Source organism: Accipiter gentilis, chromosome 5, assembly GCF_929443795.1.
Source record: "Accipiter gentilis chromosome 5, bAccGen1.1, whole genome shotgun sequence".
NCBI lineage: Eukaryota > Metazoa > Chordata > Aves > Accipitriformes > Accipitridae > Astur > Astur gentilis.
The window spans coordinates 43,279,557-43,298,179 of NC_064884.1; the positions used below are offsets into that span (position 1 = coordinate 43,279,557).

General features: G+C 43.9%; 1 protein-coding gene across 12 annotated transcripts in view; it reads left to right on the forward strand.

Moving 5' to 3' along the window:
- The window catches only part of TANC2 (tetratricopeptide repeat, ankyrin repeat and coiled-coil containing 2), a 271,466-nt gene that overhangs the window by 232,274 nt on the left and 20,569 nt on the right, over nt 1-18,623 (forward strand). For all 12 annotated transcript variants that reach the window (XM_049800633.1, XM_049800635.1, XM_049800637.1 and 9 more), the window contains 5 exons: nt 4,271-4,379; nt 8,733-8,855; nt 9,608-9,844; nt 11,589-11,774; nt 13,937-14,030. In XM_049800633.1, coding sequence (XP_049656590.1) covers nt 4,271-4,379; nt 8,733-8,855; nt 9,608-9,844; nt 11,589-11,774; nt 13,937-14,030 — 749 coding nt within the window. The remainder of the gene's footprint in view (nt 1-4,270; nt 4,380-8,732; nt 8,856-9,607; nt 9,845-11,588; nt 11,775-13,936; nt 14,031-18,623) is intronic.

Here is an 18,623-nt window from a genome sequence, read left to right on the forward strand (position 1 = left end):
GTAGGAAAGAATATCGCATGCTTAAGAGCATTCCCTGTTTTGTTTGAATTTTCCTGTATAATGTTAATTCCTTCCAAGTTAATTCGCAATTATAACATCAGAGGGAAACTATGTTCCAAAAATCAATAAATCAATTTTGGTGATTAAACGATCTTGCAAGAGGAGCTTACTTGAGCTGAGCTTGGCCTTTCTGCAGTCTGGACAGACATCCTTCTGAAAGCAAAGGAGGCTCCAGGCTTTATCAGAACAGACGTTATTCTCTGTGCCGAAGTTATAAAATGGAACTCTGCAGAGCTGAATAAAATATGAATACACGTCTCTTGGAAGACCAGATTCACTGGGGACAGTGTCAAATCTCTGGATTTTGGAATGGTTTCATGGGATTAGCTGGAAGAAGGGAGATGTGGGTGTCAGTCAGGGAGTTTGGAGTTTGGTAGGTTCAGATGTAAACGGGACCGATTCGCACTTAATTTTTTGCCTGTCCTTTACTCCAGTGGTGCAATACCTTAACTCTAGCATAATTTTACACCCTTCTAAATCTCTTTTACTTTGCCTGAGGGATAGGGTAGTATAGATGAAGCACAGATCGGGAGCTTTCAGTATTTTCTTTCGTGTTTCCCTATGCTCCATCACAGCTCTTTGGTCACGCTGGTGTTTTATTAGTGTCGCCTTGTCCCCTGCCATCTGTGGCAGGAGGGACGGGGGCATGAGGAGGGATGTGCTTGAGGTACCAACTCCCCAACACCTTGCGTTGCCTTGCTGTGTCCCCAGAGCTATATGTGCCTCAACTTCGGGTGTGTAAGGGAGCAGATGTGTAGGGACCGCTCTGCTGAATCCAGCATCTCCCCTTTTGTGCCCATCTATAGCCTTTGCTTACATTAGCCTTCCTTATAGCTGCTATATGTGTGCACCGGTTCGTGCTATGCAGGGGCTTGGAAGGACGAAGACTCATCTTTATGTCTTTATATACATGTATGTGCACATCCACGCAGGCACCCCTGGCCGTTACAGGAGCCGACACAGGCAGCCTGCAAGAGCCGACAAAGGCTGCCGGAGCTAGGCTGGCAGCGCTGCTAATTTTTCACAAAAAGAAATCTTACATTAAAAATAGAAAAATCTCTCATGATAAACTCTGCAGTGGTGAAATTCAAAGCAAATCATTTCACTGAGCTCCTTGATGTAGAAATCATTACTGCCATCCTCTGCTGTATTAAAGAAAAAAAAAAAGAAAAGAGAAAAAAGTAAAGAAGCCTGTGCTGTTGGAGTCTGGTTTAGCACGCAATTAACGTTGACAGAACAAGTGACTGCAAGTATTTATCAACAAGCCCAAAGCCAAGGTCTGGGAAGCATTGCAGAGGTAATGTATTACTCATGAATACTGTACTTTATTCTGGAAGAGTTCATACATGCCTTATTCATAACAGCCAAAGTCATGCATATAATTAAATTTAGGTAAATACGCTACCGGCTGCAGCTGAAAAGCAATTTAGGAACTGGGCTCGTGTGTCAGTCGGGAGCTGCACTTCATCTCTCGCTGCGAAGAAAAGGCACGTTAGAAGTTTCTGGATCTTCAATTCATGCTTAGGATTAATATAGTTACAGCCCCATTCAGAGCCTTCCCAGACATTTTCGAAGAGTTTTCCTTCAACAAGCAAACAACTGGTATTATTTCCTCTTCTGTGATGTGAAAAATAGAGGTCGAGAGGGGTGGCGGCGGGGTCCCTTTGTGCAGCCACGCTCGGATCTGGAGCAGAAAGCCGCGGTTCGTGATCGCCGGCCTGATGACTGTCCCCAGAAGGGAAATGAGCCGATGGCTCTGAATGAACTTGCACCACCAGCCTTTTAGTGGAGGTAAATGCATTGGCTCTTCTCCAAACAGTAAGCGCAGCATTGTGAATCTGATGAGCTATTGAGATGCATTGAGTGTATTAGGGTGATTATAGGTTTTCATAATCTGGCTGAACGGGGACGGATAAAATCTAGCAATTGCTGCGCTCCTTGACTTGCAGCTGTATCTAGCAACACTCAAGCCGTGTTTCATAGTCACTTGTTTCCTTCTGATCTGTTTCTCCTTTCCACGGGCATTCCTGGAGGTTAATCAGTATAATGAGCAAATGCATTTGTCTGTCTCCTTTAAAAGGCTGTGACCTGGTGTTCTCCTCCCGCTCCAAAGATGGGGAGCAAAGAGGGGAAGAGCGAAAGGAAGGCAAGGCAACAAGCTGTAGATAACTTGAGGTGCTACAACCATTTCCAGGGCCCTTCTGTTTTCCCAGCTTTTTACATTTTGTCCCTTCTGTTGGTGCTGTATGGAGAATTCTCACAGCACGGATGCGTGGAAATCAGGGGCGCTGCCCTGTGCACAAAGGCATCCTGCCTAATTTTAAGCACTCAGCTGAGGCATCTAAGCTACATCTTGAGGGCAGAGTCACCATCTGGAGGAGTTTCTCCTTCTCCAGTGATGGGAAGCGTGGAGCTGTGGGATCCCCATGTGGGCATCTCGCCATGTGCCAGGCCAGGGTGTGGAGAGGAGCTTGACAGGCAAAGCATGCAAAAAAAGAGGTTTTCTTCAGTGTCTTTTTAAGCTCAAGTTACCCTAAGAGCGAAGGGTACTATCAGTCAATAAAACGATTTCAGACAACAGTTTTATTATTTGAGTTGATGGTGCTTCTATAAATTTAATTGCAGTTTGGAGAGAGGTGCAACAGAATTACTCACCAGTGAAAGAGTTTAGTTTATTACATGTAAATGGGAAGCGGTGCTCTTTCACCTGTCAAGACCTGGGAATCAAGTCCTGCCTCGTAAGAAAAAGACATTTTGTTTTCCATCCCGCTCCTCCAGCGGGCACATCTCCACATCCTACCAGTACCACGAGGTCTGGCAAAGCGTCATCAGGCTCCACTCAAATGCATCCGCGTATTATCGGTCCAAAAGGAGGTTCATTGGCAGGGCACGGGGGAGACCTTGCCAAACACCTGGCCGTGGCATTACAAGCCTTTCACTTTTATTCCGAGTTTATTTTGAGACGGGGATAATCGTTATTCCTGGATGGAGATGCGCTGGTAAATCCCCACCGTCATGAAAACTTCTGTACTATTTACTTGCTGTTCGGCCACGCTGAAGCGCTTTTCTGCTTTACCAAGTAGCGATGAGCTAACAACATTCCCTGTCCTTAGAAGCCCTTTGAAAGCCACAGTTGATATCATATTTTATTTTCTTTGGCTGAAAGAGGTTTGATTGCTTTTATGTGTAGTCACATTTTTATTTAGTTCCAGACACAAAGCGGGTAAAAAGGACTCCCTTGGGAGTACCTAGGGGCTTAAAGAAAAATATTAATTTGTTGGCAAAACCAAGACGACTGCAAGTCCCCGGACCGCTGAGGTCCAAGCATGGAGCCTCGGTGGCCTCCTCCCCTGCCTGCTGGGTCCCCTACTGTTGCGTCCACGCGTGCCCAGTGGGGCAGGTGTTTGCCGATCTCATCCAGAACCGGTTTGCCATACTTCACCGTTTTGCGCCTCGCATGTTTTGTGCGTTTGCGGAGAATCGGCTTCTCGCGTCTTTGAGAAGACTCGGCCACGTTGAACCTTTGGTGTTATAAGCTGGAAGTTTGTACGTTTAAAAATGTCAGTAAAAATCACTGTTCGCGAAGAAAGTTACTGGCTCTTTTATTATGTTTTGCCTTAAACAGGGCTCTGTGTGTAGCTCAGTTAATTTGCTTTGGTTGTCAACCTGGTAGGTCATTGCCAGAAGCATCACCATTACTGGAAAAGCTGGAGAATGTGTTTAGAAGGAGTTTTACAAGGAAATAAAGTTGCTTCACTTTGCAGGACATGTCACAGAATGGGGAATGTAGTTGTCATTTAAAGGACTTCCCCTCCCCACCCCCCCCAACGTGTGGGTATTGTAAATATGTCATTTTCTAATGACTTCAGGATTGGGGGCATGCTTTCAAAGTACGGTTCTCTTCTGCAAAATGACTATAAAAGTAGCACTTCAGCTTTCACGAAATTGTCCCTCTGGTGTTTCCAAATTTACATCTGCTCATAGAAAATACATTGTTTTATTCTTGCTGTCCTCCAGTTTTTGGGGTTTTTTGAGCTATCAGTGATCACCAATAATAAAGGATGCAATTAGTGGTTTACAAGTGAGAATTAGTCCAGGTCTGTTTCCCAAAGCTGGACGAGGTTGAAGGCTTAGCAGGAGCAAAAATTGTCAAAAGTTGTTTTGTTGGTGTAACAAGCAAATCCTAACATACTCTTTCTTCTGATTTTAGGAGTGGCCACACATTACTTGCCTTCTGGTTTTCCCGTCAAGAAGGAAAACTAAATCGACAGCAAACTATTGAACTGGGACATCACATTCTCAAAGCACATATTTTTAAGGTAACAAAAATTAAAATGAAGACTTACGCCAACCTCATCCCCACTGTGTAAAATCTGCCAACACTGGCAGCATTCAGTCTCTTCTTGGTTTAGGGTTGCTGTAAGAAGTGTGATTGCTTCAGGCTGCTGAAACGTGTAGAAGTGAGCTTTAGAAAATTGGCAGTGGTATATAAGAAATCCTTGAAATTAAACCGTCCTTCAGACTGTAAATTCAGGAGATAGCCTCCTTCCCTAAAATTACTCTTCTACCGTAAGAGGTTTCTTCCCTTGTAAGATGAGTTCCTGTAACAACATCTAGAAAAAATAAATCTTTTAAAAGGAGTGGTTTTGAAGAATCCAACCCAAAATTTAGGTTCTAAAAGGGAAAGTTAGATCGTCATTAAAATCTGATGGTCGGTCCTTTTTGCTCTTCACACAGACATTTAAGGCCTGGGTTATTGAAAGGCAAACTTGGATGTGAGCATCAGTATAACCCATAAACTAAGTATCGCTCTTGTGCCTGGTGGCCCGTATACCAGAAGATGGAAATGAGAGGCTGGGTTCGTAAGGTCACAGAAAATACAGAATTTCTTAAAACTATTAGGATATGTGGGTGCTTAACAATGGTAAAAATGAGGCTGTACTTTCATCTGGTCTATATATGATTTTATAGACTTAAGAACTTCTGCACTCCTGTATTTCTAGAGCAAATAGGTAGTTGGTGTCTTGTGTCAGTCCTGTTGTATTTATTGAGTTCCCTGTGCTGAATTCACCATCAGGTATAGCAGCAAAGTCTGCTTATTTGGGAAAGTGATGGCTGGAGCCAAAGGGAAGAACCCCAGATTGGTGCATTACCCGATCAGTGTATAATTTTCAAATTTTGAGTTATGTTCTCAAGGCCAAATTCTGCCGTGAGTTTACTATTCAGCTGCCATTTACATCTAAATCTGGTTCCAGATCTTCTTCGTTTCACACTTCCACAGTAGAAACAAATAACAGGGTTTCAGGCTCTAAACAAATGACAGTTTTCGTTAAGTGGACAAGTTGCCTGTAGATTCCAGATTTAATTGAGCAATATTTACAATAGTAGAAAATGCCAATTAGCATATGAAAAATGTCAGTATAGCCTTCTGTTTCTAATCACTCGGCAAAATCCTTGGTTTTGCAACACTGCAGCAAGAATAGTATGTCTCGGTGACAGATAAGCATAACAGTATGTTATTTAGAAGTACTATGAAGTTTTGAAAGGGTTTGGATTAGCTGGATTAGAAACACTGTAAAACTTAGTCTTTCGCTTTTCCTTGAATAGGTTTATTTTTATTCCTTTTTTTAAACAAGTGTTTACTGAGGATTTGTGAGTGTTTACTGAGTGAAACAATAGCTGCATGAGTTTTTGAAGGAGGCATTGAGCTGGAATATTGCAGACCGTATTTAAGATCTCAAGCATTCTTTAAAGAAAATATTTCCAAGAGTACGTACACAGGCTCCTTTTCCTGTTGTTGCTGACTGTATTTGTTTCTGAACAAGCATTTTTTTCCATTCAAGCTTTTCATTCTGTCTGATCTTTTGCTGAAGCAGTTACCAGTATGGCATGGATTTTCTGCCAAGTAGGGAGCATGTCAGGTCATCAATTCAGTGTGTTTTTCCTGAAGTTATCATGTTATAGCAGCAGCTTTCCGCAGACACAAAGATCCTAATTTTGAAGGTATTTATGGAGGCCTGATGCCTTTGTAATTCTATTTTATTTACCCATCATGAAGCCAGGAGAGGATTAGATCAGGGCTAAAGCATTTTATCCAGCCAGGGAGTACTGAGAGCTGAGTATACAGACAGACTTTGATTAAACGGTGCAGAAAACTTACTTGTCCTTCCCCAATTCCTAGCAGTTCAAATCCACTGGTACCTTGTGCAAGGTGATGACGGGACACTTGGATAAGTGATGCACAGGTACAAGGTGATGACCTGACGCACGGGTGGTAAGAAGTTTTCACACTCTCTTCTTCACTTGATGGCTGAGATCGGCTGGTTTTCTCTTTTTAAACACAAACGTCCTCAAACAGTTTGGGGAAAAAAAAAAAAAGTACAAATATTTTAGTATCTTAAAGTAATTACCAGTCTTAACAGGAGCATATGGAAACCCAGCTTGGAAAGCCTGGCATGGAATGAAAGGGCAAGAAGAAAAATGTGCAGTAATGATACAAGAAGACCCAAACTCCGGGGTGATGTGTGTTTTGCAAATCAACCAAAGAGAAGTCTTTAGTTTCATCTTAAATTAGTTAGCTAAAACGTCAGTAATCCAGAAAAGGGTGTTCCTCATCCCCAGATTGAGAATGTAATGACAATTACAGGCAGAAACACTCGCTTTGACAGCTACAGGTATGTAAAGGTGTCTGATATTCCTTGAAAAACAGCCTTATAAAGAACTTGTGCTGAAGGTGCCAATGGCCAAATAGCAGAGGAAGCGATGAGTTAGAAATTAAGGATGCTGACAGCTGCATACAAGACTGCAGGACAAAAAAGGCAACCCTGTTTGAGAACTGGGGTTGTGTGGGGTTGGCAGAGGTACTCAAGTGAAATGTGCATGGTCAGGCCATGCCTTGGTCCTGGGTCAGATGGTCCTAGCGAAGTGGAAAACACTGATGGTATTTTGGTTTGATGTTGTATCAAATTGGGATTTGGTTTTGCTGAAGGATTCAACCTGCTCTACAGTTCTGGGTAGAAAAGGGAAACCAAAAAGGAAGATACGATCTGTAAAATGAGAAATAGTGCGGTTTTGTTTCAGCAACTGAATGATAATGGTGTTCGATTTTTTTTTTTTTTCTTTAAAGGATAAATGTCATCTTTTATGTCTTGCACTGATATCTAAGTATGTATGTTCTAATACAGCAGTTAAGATTTTTATAGCATATGTGATTATCTTCAGATGGCTATTCTGAAAATACATACTCTTTCCCTTGGTCCTGATGGAGACTCAAACAGCTTATTTATGGGTTTGATAGTATTATAACTATTTTTAAATTATTTCAAGCATTGATTATAAAATTGTTTTCTGTTTGTCCAATTAGACAGTACTGAGTTCACTGAAATTTAATATTGACCTCTAATGTCCTGTATTGTGTCATTTCAAAAGCAACGTTTAATGGTGGCCAAAATTCCTCAGCTCTTTTCTGCCTCTTAACACAAGCAAATATTTTTCTCTATTTAGCTCCCTGAATTTTGAAGGAAACAAGCGCATGGAGTTGTTATTTATAAGAGCTTGTCTAATCTGTTGCTTCTTTTTATGGTAAAACCGTTTCAAGTGACAAATCTGTTGATGGCTGGTGCGATGCTTCAGAATCTCTTTCACACGTAGGTATTAGAGGTCTGCAGCTGAGTCCAGCAGCAGGCTCGGTTGATGATTCCTGCACATCTTCCTTTAGAGGAAATGAATTCCACTTTTTGCTGCTGGTTTTCTTCCCACCACCCTACACCGTCCGTGTCAGTCTGTCATACAAAAAACTTACAAACTGAAATGTGATCCCGCTGCTTTGCACAGATAGAAATGACCACACGGCATGCGAGGAAGTAGAACTCAGGGTTTGCATATCAAAACAGAATTAAAGATGTCTGTACGGTTTCCATGGAAACAGCAGACTTTTAATGGTAAATCGATAGCAGAACAGCAACATATACGGCATACCCACATCACGCAACGGAGCACAACACACAGCAACGCTTGGTGCTGGAGTTGCAAACCCATTCCTCTCTCTTCGATCCAGCCATTTGCTCCCACGTGTTGGCTACAGAGCAGTTGTTGCTCCTTCAGTACGAGGGGGGGAAACTTGATTAACAGTTCTGTGCTCTGCCAATTAGTGTTGCTGGAAAAAGATGTCAGACCTTCTATATATTGTGTATAGCCTGATCAGGACGCCAGCCGGAAAGGTTGGAGACAGTCTGGGATGAGATATGGGAATACTGTTCTAGGCTGTGGTTGAGACCTCCTTAATTTATCTTCTTGTGAGCAGATATTGTCATCTAGTTTAACAGTGTGAATAATAAGGAAACTTTGTTAATCAGTTCTGCCAAAATTAATTACTTCATTAAAAAAGAAGTTGTGCTCCTTACCATGACATTTTCTGAGGGTGTTGAATGGATTCCAGTTCCTCACAGTTTAATCCTGCCTTTCCTAAACCTTGGAGATGGCTACAGTATCTTTGCAAGTTATTTCCTACAGGCTTCATAATTCACTCCTCGGATGTGGCAAATTTTCATGTTATCTTGTGTATAGCTATTAGTGTCTTGCAACACTTTGAAGTCCAAAGACCCAGGATGATCTGCCCAGTGTAACTGAGCATATTTGGAAGCTTGGATCTAAGTCACCTTTTCTTTTTTTAGGGGCTGAGTAAAAAAGTTGGGGTATCTTCCTCCATCCTGCAAGGGCTTTGGATCTCCTACAGTACCGAAGGTCTTTCGATGGCTTTGGCATCTCTGAGAAATCTCTACACCCCAAACATAAAGGTACTGGACCAGGAGGAGAGCTGGGGTGGTTCAGAGCTCGCACGAGAAGCTCCCAGCGATGCGCGGTACCGTTCGTAGAGCGTCGGCTGGAGCTGCTGCCCGTGGCACTGGTCCTACCCAGGCAGTGCTGAGCAGCTTGCGGGGCGTTCATCTTGAGCTGGGGAGACGCCGTCAGTTCAGTTGGGGTTTTGTTACCAGCCGGGATGATCCCCCAACTCTTCTACATTGACCAGGGATCTCCTTTTAATTGCAGAGAGAGTGAATAGTGAATTTGCACCCGCGCCAAATGGTTCGCTTGCATTTTTCCTCCCCAAAGATGTGGGATGCGACAACTGGTGTTGAAATTTGACAGCCCCATAAAGGGCTCTGGCTTAGACAGGCACTAACTGGGAGGTGACGCCAAACATGCTCACATGCCAGTTCAGGCACTTCATGCCCATTTGCTTGGGTAAGGATGAATGTGTTAGCTTAAGTGACTTATCTCTACAGCAGAAAGGATTTCAGACAGTGATACAGATTGCAGATTGTCCTTCACCTGGATGGATGTTTGCTCCAGCTCTTTCCCATAGAGGCAAAAATGCCTAAAATGGGACCATATATTTGGCAAGTGTTTTTATGGGGCATTTTATGTCCTTCACTATTTGCTTGGAAGCGTGCAGAGGGACCTGGTATAAATTCTTTTGTTGCTCTGAAAATAAACTAAAGCCTCTCCATAAGACTCACCTAACAGGACCTCTTCTTTTCCTGTGCAGGTCAGTCGGTTGCTGATTTTAGGAGGTGCAAACGTGAATTATCGGACCGAAGTTCTGAACAACGCCCCCATTTTGTGTGTCCAATCTCACCTGGGTTACACGGAGATGGTGGCTTTGCTCCTGGAGTTTGGGGCCAATGTAGATGCCGCTTCGGAAAGTGGCCTCACCCCCCTTGGCTACGCGGCTGCTGCGGGATTTCTAAGTATCGTTGTGCTGTTGTGCAAGAAACGGGCCAAGGTAAAGCGACCTCATTCCTCTAAAAGCCGATTTAAACTATTCCGTGTTTATGCAAGGCAGGGCGCAACTTGCAGGTAGGTTACGTATTGCTTGCTAAAGAATGTCCTCCAGCAGATGAAGCCAGGATGCTGCTGTGGAGGGTTGGCTTTTCTGCTAAAATGCAGTGGCTTTGAAAATCTTGTGTTGACACCGAACCTAAGTAACTCCTGAGAGTCTGTAATTAGTATTCTGGAGTTCAGTCTGAGGTAGGAACTGCCTAATCCCACTGCACCGATGGCCTGCTGAAGGACGTTCTGGAGAAGTCCTTGAACCTCGCGAGGTTAAAATGGCAACGTTGCTTTTGCAGCATGGAGCATTCTTTAAATATCTCCTTGAGACACATTTTCCAAAAACTTCTATCAGACTTGTCCTAGAAAAATACCCTTTGTTTAGCTTTGTGGTGAGTGTTTGGAGTTTTACTTGTATGTAATGAGTCAAGTTTAAATATTTTGGTGAAGAAGAAAATTATGCTGATTTTTGAAGTGGAGCCTCTGGAAACAATTTGTGGTTTCTCTATATGTTTAGCTTCAGTTCAAAAAGCAAAATATGGGTTTGTATAGTTTTGGTATGAAAGTTGGGATGACTGAGGTACCCATTTAGATTTTGCCGTGTCGGCTGTAATAATGTGAGGACAGTATGAAGGAAAAAAAGATTTGTGCTTTTGTTGGGATATTTTGAGAGAGTTGGGTGACTCCCTGTCACTTCTTGGTAAGAAACCACATTCTGTCTCTGAGAAGAGGAACATTTGGGCTATGTAGTGCAATGCAAAACTCCTGCCACTCACAGGTTTCCTTGAGTATCCCTGACTGTATTGAGGAAATACCCCCAAACCAGCTGCGTTTAGTTTGAAGGCTGAGATGTTTGATTCTGTCATAGAAAACTGCAACACTGTTTGCTGCCAACGTTGAGAAATGAGAAATATTAATATTAATGCATTATAATATGATAAATATTTCTCATAAGTATTCTGTATCTATAATCAATATTACTAGAATATATTACTATAATAATTATTTCTTACAATACGAGAAATGAGAAATAATATGTGGCAGAGCACTGAAGGGGTTAACCAGTTAGACGGTAGCTGATCTGCCTGTCCTGTTTTCTCCAAGTTACTGGTATTGGGATAGGACCTAGAAATCCCAGCTGATGCATTCAGGCATCGAGTGAAAACCATGCCCTGTCCTGAAAAGCCAACCAAATAAGTTCCTGCAGGGCTGCCAAGAGCGATCTCTGTTTCCTCTTGACTTCTGCCTGCACTGGCCTCTCGTTGTGCGTTTGACTGTAGGCTGAGGCACTTCTGTGTCTCTTGAAAGAAATTCTATCTGGAAAACAAGATGGTTTTCCTCTTGTGGATTTGGATAAAGGAGATGATAGCAGTGTGTATGATTTCAATCCGAAAGAAAACACCATTGCTGGACTTTGGGACACAAAGGGAAAAATGCTTTTGTAGCCTTTGAGTCTGAAGAAAGCTAAAAATAATGGAAACTTACCCAAAGCAAACATTTGTGGCCAAGAGGATGCCTAAGCCTGGGACAGTTGCTTTGGGAATGGTTGTTTCTTGGTCGTGGAAGGGATAGTTTACCAGAAAAGTGCACATATTGCACATGTGGCATTATTTTGAAACCGGGGCTGGAAACTCTGAAGAAACGAAGACATTTTGCCCGTGATTTGGCTTAACTGTATTTTGTCATTTCTTTTCAAGGTGGATCATTTGGACAAAAACGGTCAGTGCGCTCTGGTTCATGCTGCTCTCAGAGGACACTTGGAGGTGGTGAAGTTCTTGATCCAATGCGACTGGACCATGGCTGGGCAGCAGCAGGGAGTGTTTAAGAAGAGCCACGCCATCCAGCAGGCACTGATCGCTGCAGCCAGCATGGGTTACACCGAGGTAAGACCTACCAACCAGCACATCACTGCCTCTACGGGGCGGGAAACCAAGGGTTGACTATGTTTCCTAACCAAAACATGGAACAACGAGGGTCTTGGAGGAGGAGTCAGTACCTCTGTCCTACTCTTCCTCCCCTTCCCAGGCAGTGGGGTTCACAGATCCCTTAGCAATCCCTGTGGTCTGGGCAGGCGTCCAGGAGAGGAAGCGTTACAAGCCTTTAAGTTGTTGGAATAAACCTTTAAGCAAGTGTGGATAAACAGCGAGTTGCTTACACCGTTCCTCCGGTGGTGTTAGGGAAGCGCGAGACCACGTAGCTTTGGACCGTGTGTTGGTGGAGAGAAGAGCCAAAGAGCTTCCTCCTATCATACTGATAAAGATTTGTGATGTGGAAAATGATGTATGTTTTCCTACCAAGAAGCAGTCTTTGAGGATTTTTGCATTGGTTGATTTCTTTGCTAAATTGAGCTCCACTCATTTACTGGAGTTTTGAAATTGCTTTTGTTAAGCATAATCCATGAAAACATAGGCAATGTGCTCAGATCAGAGGAGCTAATTAAAGAAAGCTGGGAAATTTCTTATTAGCTAAGTGACTGTGAGTTGAACCGATTAGAAGCAGATGTGACTTCAAAACCCTAAAGATCTGCACGCCGAGGACATAATTTGTAACAGGGCACAGAACTTTTATCTGGGGGGAAATTCCCATTTAAATACTGATCACCTTTATAATGTATAGAAAAGAGGTTTGGAATTGTTTCATATTTCTGTTGTACTATGAAAGGTACATGGCTGCTTACAGAAAATACACCAAGTCCCTGTTTTGAGGTGCTTGCAGTCACAGGAGCTGCAAGCTGATGATATACTCCCTGTGCTGTTTTTCTCCAACTTTGGTGATAAAACAAATATTTACCATGTTTATAAAGTGATCTTAGTCACGGGTGGAGCCACACTGGAGTCCTTGCTGTGATTATACCCTAGTGTAACCATACCAGACTTAGCTTTACGCTTTAGTCACGCAACACAAGGTCCACTAACAGCACCCAGCTGGGAGGTCAGCCGAACGCTCGGGGGTTTGTTACACCAAGCTCACACTCTCCCATCGAGGCAGCGACATACACACAAGGCGTCTACAAGTACCATGGGCATCACTTCAACAGCATCTTCCACACAGGCACTCTCCTGGGTTTCTGGTTCCCGTGCCGCTGTCATTCCCACTGTCCCATTTAGCACTAGAGCATCACTGGCAGGACACGGGAAAACGGCACTCGTCACCGCAGTCCCTGCTCCCTGCGCTGGTGCCTCTCTCAGTCTGTGCCCACAGGCAGCGGAGGAGGCACGGCTTCTTCCAGGGACTCAGAAAATGCTGGTTATAGCCTAGACCCCAGCAGATAATTGTTTCTCCTAGAAGGAGAAAAATGTTTTTGTCCTTCGGTCACTGAAGTAAAATCTCCATTTTCTTCTTAGCCTCTTGTTTTCTCACATCGTGTGATCCAAACACTGAAATTTTCTGCCAGTTCTCAGTCAATTAAATCCTTTAATTTACCCTTTAAAGAAGTTAATTTTCTTCTCTGGGGTTTCACGCATCCACAGCTGGAAGGGAAACAGTAGAAATCTTTTGAACAGTCTGCTTAAAACCAGTATTTGCTAGAAAGGAGCTAACAGATTCTCGAAGTAACTTCACCTTGGCTGGAGCTTAAGATAATGAAGAGGCTAATGATTGTAACTGCACTGTCACATCACTTGTCTGTGACTCAGTTTCCCCAGCAGTAAAAGGGGATGATCACGCTACTGCACCCCACCAGGTGCGAGTCAATACAGATGGACACACCAGTGTTTCCTCGCTGGTTACGGCGGCTGTAGCTGCAGACGAAGGTGCATCCACTGCACACGCCAGGTCATCTCTAGCGGGCCAGACACAGTGATAAGGAACTGCTGCTACAAAAGCTCATCATGGGCGGTCGTATCAAGACACTTGGGGTGGTTTTTTGTTTGTGCAGGGCAGCAGGTTCAGTGATTCATCTCTGGAAGAATATTTACTTGAGCTTAGTGTGCCAGGCAGAGACTGTTCCTTTTCCTCTGTGTATTCAGAGCAGGTCGTGTTAAGATGTCAGCAGTTTATATATAACGCATGCAAGTTCGTGAGCTGACATGTCATTTTGTTTTAGATTGTCTCCTACCTGCTCGATCTTCCAGAAAAAGATGAAGAAGAGGTGGAGCGAGCACAAATCAACAGCTTTGACAGCCTTTGGGGAGAGACAGGTGATTTCTGTAGATGCTGTAGCTTCTTCTTGCATGTTTGTGTGCGTGTTTATGGGCTCCCCATCACCTGACGCATCTCCGATCCCTGGCATTGTTTTGATGAAGGGAAAAGGATCAGTTCCTCTGATTTGATCTCAGGTGATTTACAGGTGCCAGAGTGGAGCTTCCACTCAGCTTAAGTAAAACAGAGAAGTTTGGGGTTTGAAAATCCTGAGCTTCTGCAGCTCCTGGCACTTTTCAGGAGCATGCAGGCGTGCAGCGTCTCTGACAACCAGGCTACTAATTTCTCTGAAACATCTCACATTATGTGAGATGGACACAAAATTCTGCTCTTCCTCTCTCGATATTGGGCATATTTATCCAAAGCACCTCCCTGTTTCTCTCTTCCCTTCCCCATTACATGCTGCAGCACCATGACTCTTAAATTATCCATTGATTTTCTGAAAGTTTCTCATTGTTTAGCACCTGGTAATTAAACAAATATCCTTTTGTGCAGTACTATATTTTTGTATTGATGAGTATAATACATAAGCCCCGCTTCCCTAACTTCTACCAAAACAAAAACAGCCATTCACCCCTTCCACTCCACAGATATGAAGTGCGCTATCATCTCCATTTCTTGAGATATTCAAACTAGGAGTTGTTAGCTTTTAACTCCAATGACCTTATAAATATTATCTACTCTTTTGTACTCAACTCGCTAATCTACTTGCATCACTGGTAATGTTCCTGTCAAGTTAATACACCAAAGTAATGTTCGTGTCTGGGTAACGGAGCACTGATTTTGATTCTGTCAGCTTTGTTTAAAACTGACACGATCCAAGGGTACAGACAGTGGCTGGCGTGTGGCTTGGTCTTTGGTCAGGTTGTTTCTGGTTAAAAGCAGAGGGGGCAGGAAAAAGCTGGGTTACGTTTTGAGCTGATTCGTACGCTGTACATTTGAAAATGTAGGCTGATTAGAGCCTTGCGTTGAATGGAGTCTATCAGAAGGTATTGCCCCTGAGCTTTAAAGGACAAGGATGGAGGGATGAGTTGTCCTGGCAGGGAGCCTGATGGGTGGCCGGGCTGCTCTGGGCCACTCGTGGGCCATTAGGGAAGGAGTCAGCTCCTGCACCCACAGGGACATAACTGAGCAGAAAGGGCGCTGTGTCATTATTAGCAGAAATAAGGGCAACATATACAAATAAGCCATTTAAAAGTGCCCCTAGGGTGTCACGGGAGAAAAAAAAAATTGGATATGGAATTAGTCAAATGAGGTGACAGCATTGGTAATAGGACAACAGCTTTGCTGTCAGCGAGCTCACAGTTCACAGTGGTGATTGGGCCAGAGACAGCTCATCCAAAAAGTTCTCTGGTGTTCGGGTCTTCAGGGCTAACTTGTAAATAGGATGGTGATCCAGATGCCTTCAGAGGTTGATCAAAAGCCACTAAGATGTCTCCCTGCAATGTAACCTCATGGATGGCATCAGATACTACAGATATGCTCCTTGACTTAAAGATAGTCCTGGGTTGTCTGGATGAATCTGGCAAAGCCCGGTATAAGGCCATAGGTGTTCTCCGAACTGGTGTCTAACCCTGCCCATCCCTGGAGCTCTGCCTTCACAGGTCACACTGTCCTGCTCCCTCCTGCTCAGCCACGCTCTCCAGTCTGAACGCTGAGCACCGCAGTCTTCTCCCTGACAAAGCCCAGCTCTTTTCTTTCCTTTTGCCTTGTGTCCTGGGCGGCTCTGCCGTTCCCAGCCTGCCCGTTGCCTCGAGGACTCTTCAGCAGAAGTCTTTTCCATCTCTGTTGTCCCCTTTCCCATACCTCTCCCCCCGCAGCAGTGCCAAAAGCTGGACTCACACAGACATCTGGGAGTTTGTCTGAGAGGGGTTTCTGAGCAACTGGGATAGTTGGGAATGTGGAATTGTGATCTGCAAATCGCACACAACTGGAGGAGCCATCTCAAAGGAATACCCATGTATCCCATTAAAATTGGTGGTAGGTAAGATGGGAAAATGAGCAAAAACGAGCCAACTGCCAAATTCAGCAGTCTTTTGTCCTGTCACAGGCAGGACAAGTTTATATAGATCTCAAGACTCCCTTTCACATTGTTTTATTATTATTTTCCCAAAAGTAAATAGCAAGTTTAGATAAATTTGAGGAAAAATGCTGGTTTCCACCTAAAAATAGCAATCTGCTCTAAAAATCTGAATCATGTCTCGTCTGTTTTTTGATACTTGTTGCTTGTGCATCTAATCTTCCGCAGAGCAGAGCTGACTGCCTGGCTTAGTGCTATCAGCCTGATATCATCCAAATGGCAGTGCCAAGTTACCTCATAAGTTTAGGAATTGCTGACAGCACAGTATAGCCAACTCCAGATGGAATATTTCCCCCTGGGACGAGACTAATATCAAAACCCAGCACAAAAGTATCTGAGTCACTTGTAATAACTCCATCAAAGTTGGAGGTGCAAAGAACAACTCCATCAAACTGCATTTGTCTTGCTGCCAGGCTGTGAAACAGATACACGTGCGGTATAGGAGCAATTTAATGATTCCTTCTCCAGATAAAGTTGCTTTTTTTCTAAGAAAACACACATGCTCTGCACAACAGGAGAGACAGAATGTGCCCTTGCAGATCCCTGGTGATGGAGACTGTGGCTTGTCAGACGTTGCTTGCTGACAGAGAGGGGCACGTCCACACCTGAAACTTGTCTCAGGTTTTGTTTGAGCCAGGTTTTGAGAACTGTTTTATGGCGTTTATGCCAAGACTTTGTTATTGTATGGTGAGTTGTTCTCCTGGCACTACGACCTAATGGAAGAGCTGCAAAATGGAACATGCCTGTTTTCCAGCCCGGGATCCTGGTCGCTGCTCCTTGGCTGGGCTTGGTGGACTTGCCTTGTTCATGCTGGGCCATGGGAGCTCTCTGGCAGATAGTAAAACTTCAAACAAAACCATTTCCATTCCCCTCATTTCCTCTCATCACCTTTCCTTGGATTTTCCAGTCTCCTTTCAACACACAGGCACAGCCTTACCTTCTGTTGTGGGTTTTTTGGAGACTAATGGCTGTCGTAAGGCACATGGGTGATATCAGAAACAGGTTGATAAGTCCATCTAAAGGGTGCTAAAAGGCTTAAATAAGCACGTACTTCTAGAATTTTTCCTGAAGTAGTTTAATGGAGGTTTTGGGCTTGGACAGTTGGACGCCAGCCACAGGACAGTGCTCTGGGCTTGAGGTGACCAGCAGTGGAGCTGGAGCTTCTGGATGTCAAAAGCCGCTTTGATGAGAAGGCTTGGAGCTAGAGGAGGGAGGCACCTGTATTCAGAGCAGCAGCAGAGTGTCCAGCTCGTTGCAGGTGGAGGGACCCCAGGGGTTTTCTAGTCCCACCTTCTGTGCAAAGCAGAGGCACTGATGAAGTCTGGGTGTACCTTAGTGAGTTGGTCTCCGAGGGTCCAGCTGGACCGAGCTGCTTTCGCCCCTCGGAGGGTTTCTCCATTTCTGAGGATAGATGCCTAGGTATCTGTGCATTATACAAAATGAGTTTGGATAGGTTTCTCTCAGCAGCAGGCAGTAAATCCACGTCATCAGTGTGGAACCTTCCTGAAGCAGCAAGGTCTGACTTCTCAGGAGCGCAGAAGCTTTTGAGCTTCCCTTGAGTTGGAGCTGCAAAGGACAGGCTGGAGCTACGTACCCACCCCAGTTGCTTTGGCCCTGAGGAACAGAGTAGCAAAAAAGACATGTCAATCCAGGTAGAGAGGATTGCGAGGCAGAGTGGAGAAAGGTATGGCCATGGATCAAATTGTCCTGTTTCAGTAAAGTCTTTTCCAAAGAACGTTTCATGGTGAGCACCAAACACTTGTAGGTGATTTACAGTATTTTCATTGTTGCAAACATAAGTCATTTTGACATGAAATACCTCAAATTAACCTGCAGCATTTCAAGTACAGGCAGGTTTAGAAATAGAACCCAAAAGCCCTGCATACCGATCCCTCTGCCGTGCACATTACACACAGTCCTCCTTCTATATTTGTAGCTTACGTTTAAAACCCACATGGATCTGATTATAGATTTTGCAGTATGTTCTGCTTATGGCAGCGGCATGATTTTTCTTTTAACTCTTGGTGTCTCTCAACCCCAAGAGAAGAAAACTCAACCATAATGTGGAACAGAATAGAGAATTAATTAAATCCCCCAACATTAACAGTGTTGCAGTTGGAAACCCATCAACACCTCGTAATCAGCCATCCCACAGAAATGTACTTCAAAGAAAAAACAAGCTACGTCAGTTAGAAATAGACTCCCACCTTCTGCTCCAACTCCTACTAGAAGCAGCAGAGCATCGAGCCAGAGGAGCTGTGCTGAAGTGCACAGAAAGTTAAGGAGAGGAGGGAGGAACCGAAAAGTCTAAAATTAATACCAAAGACGAGTCAAAGGCAGGTCCTGCACTTGGAACTATTTTCAGATTGAATGTGTCTTTTCTAACCCAACCATACTTTCTGAGTTAACAGAGCACATTTTGTCAGGGAAAGAGCTGTCAGGTGTTACTTCTACCCACCTGTAATATTGTGAGCATCTGTAATACTGGAAATGAGAGATAATTTTGGTTTTG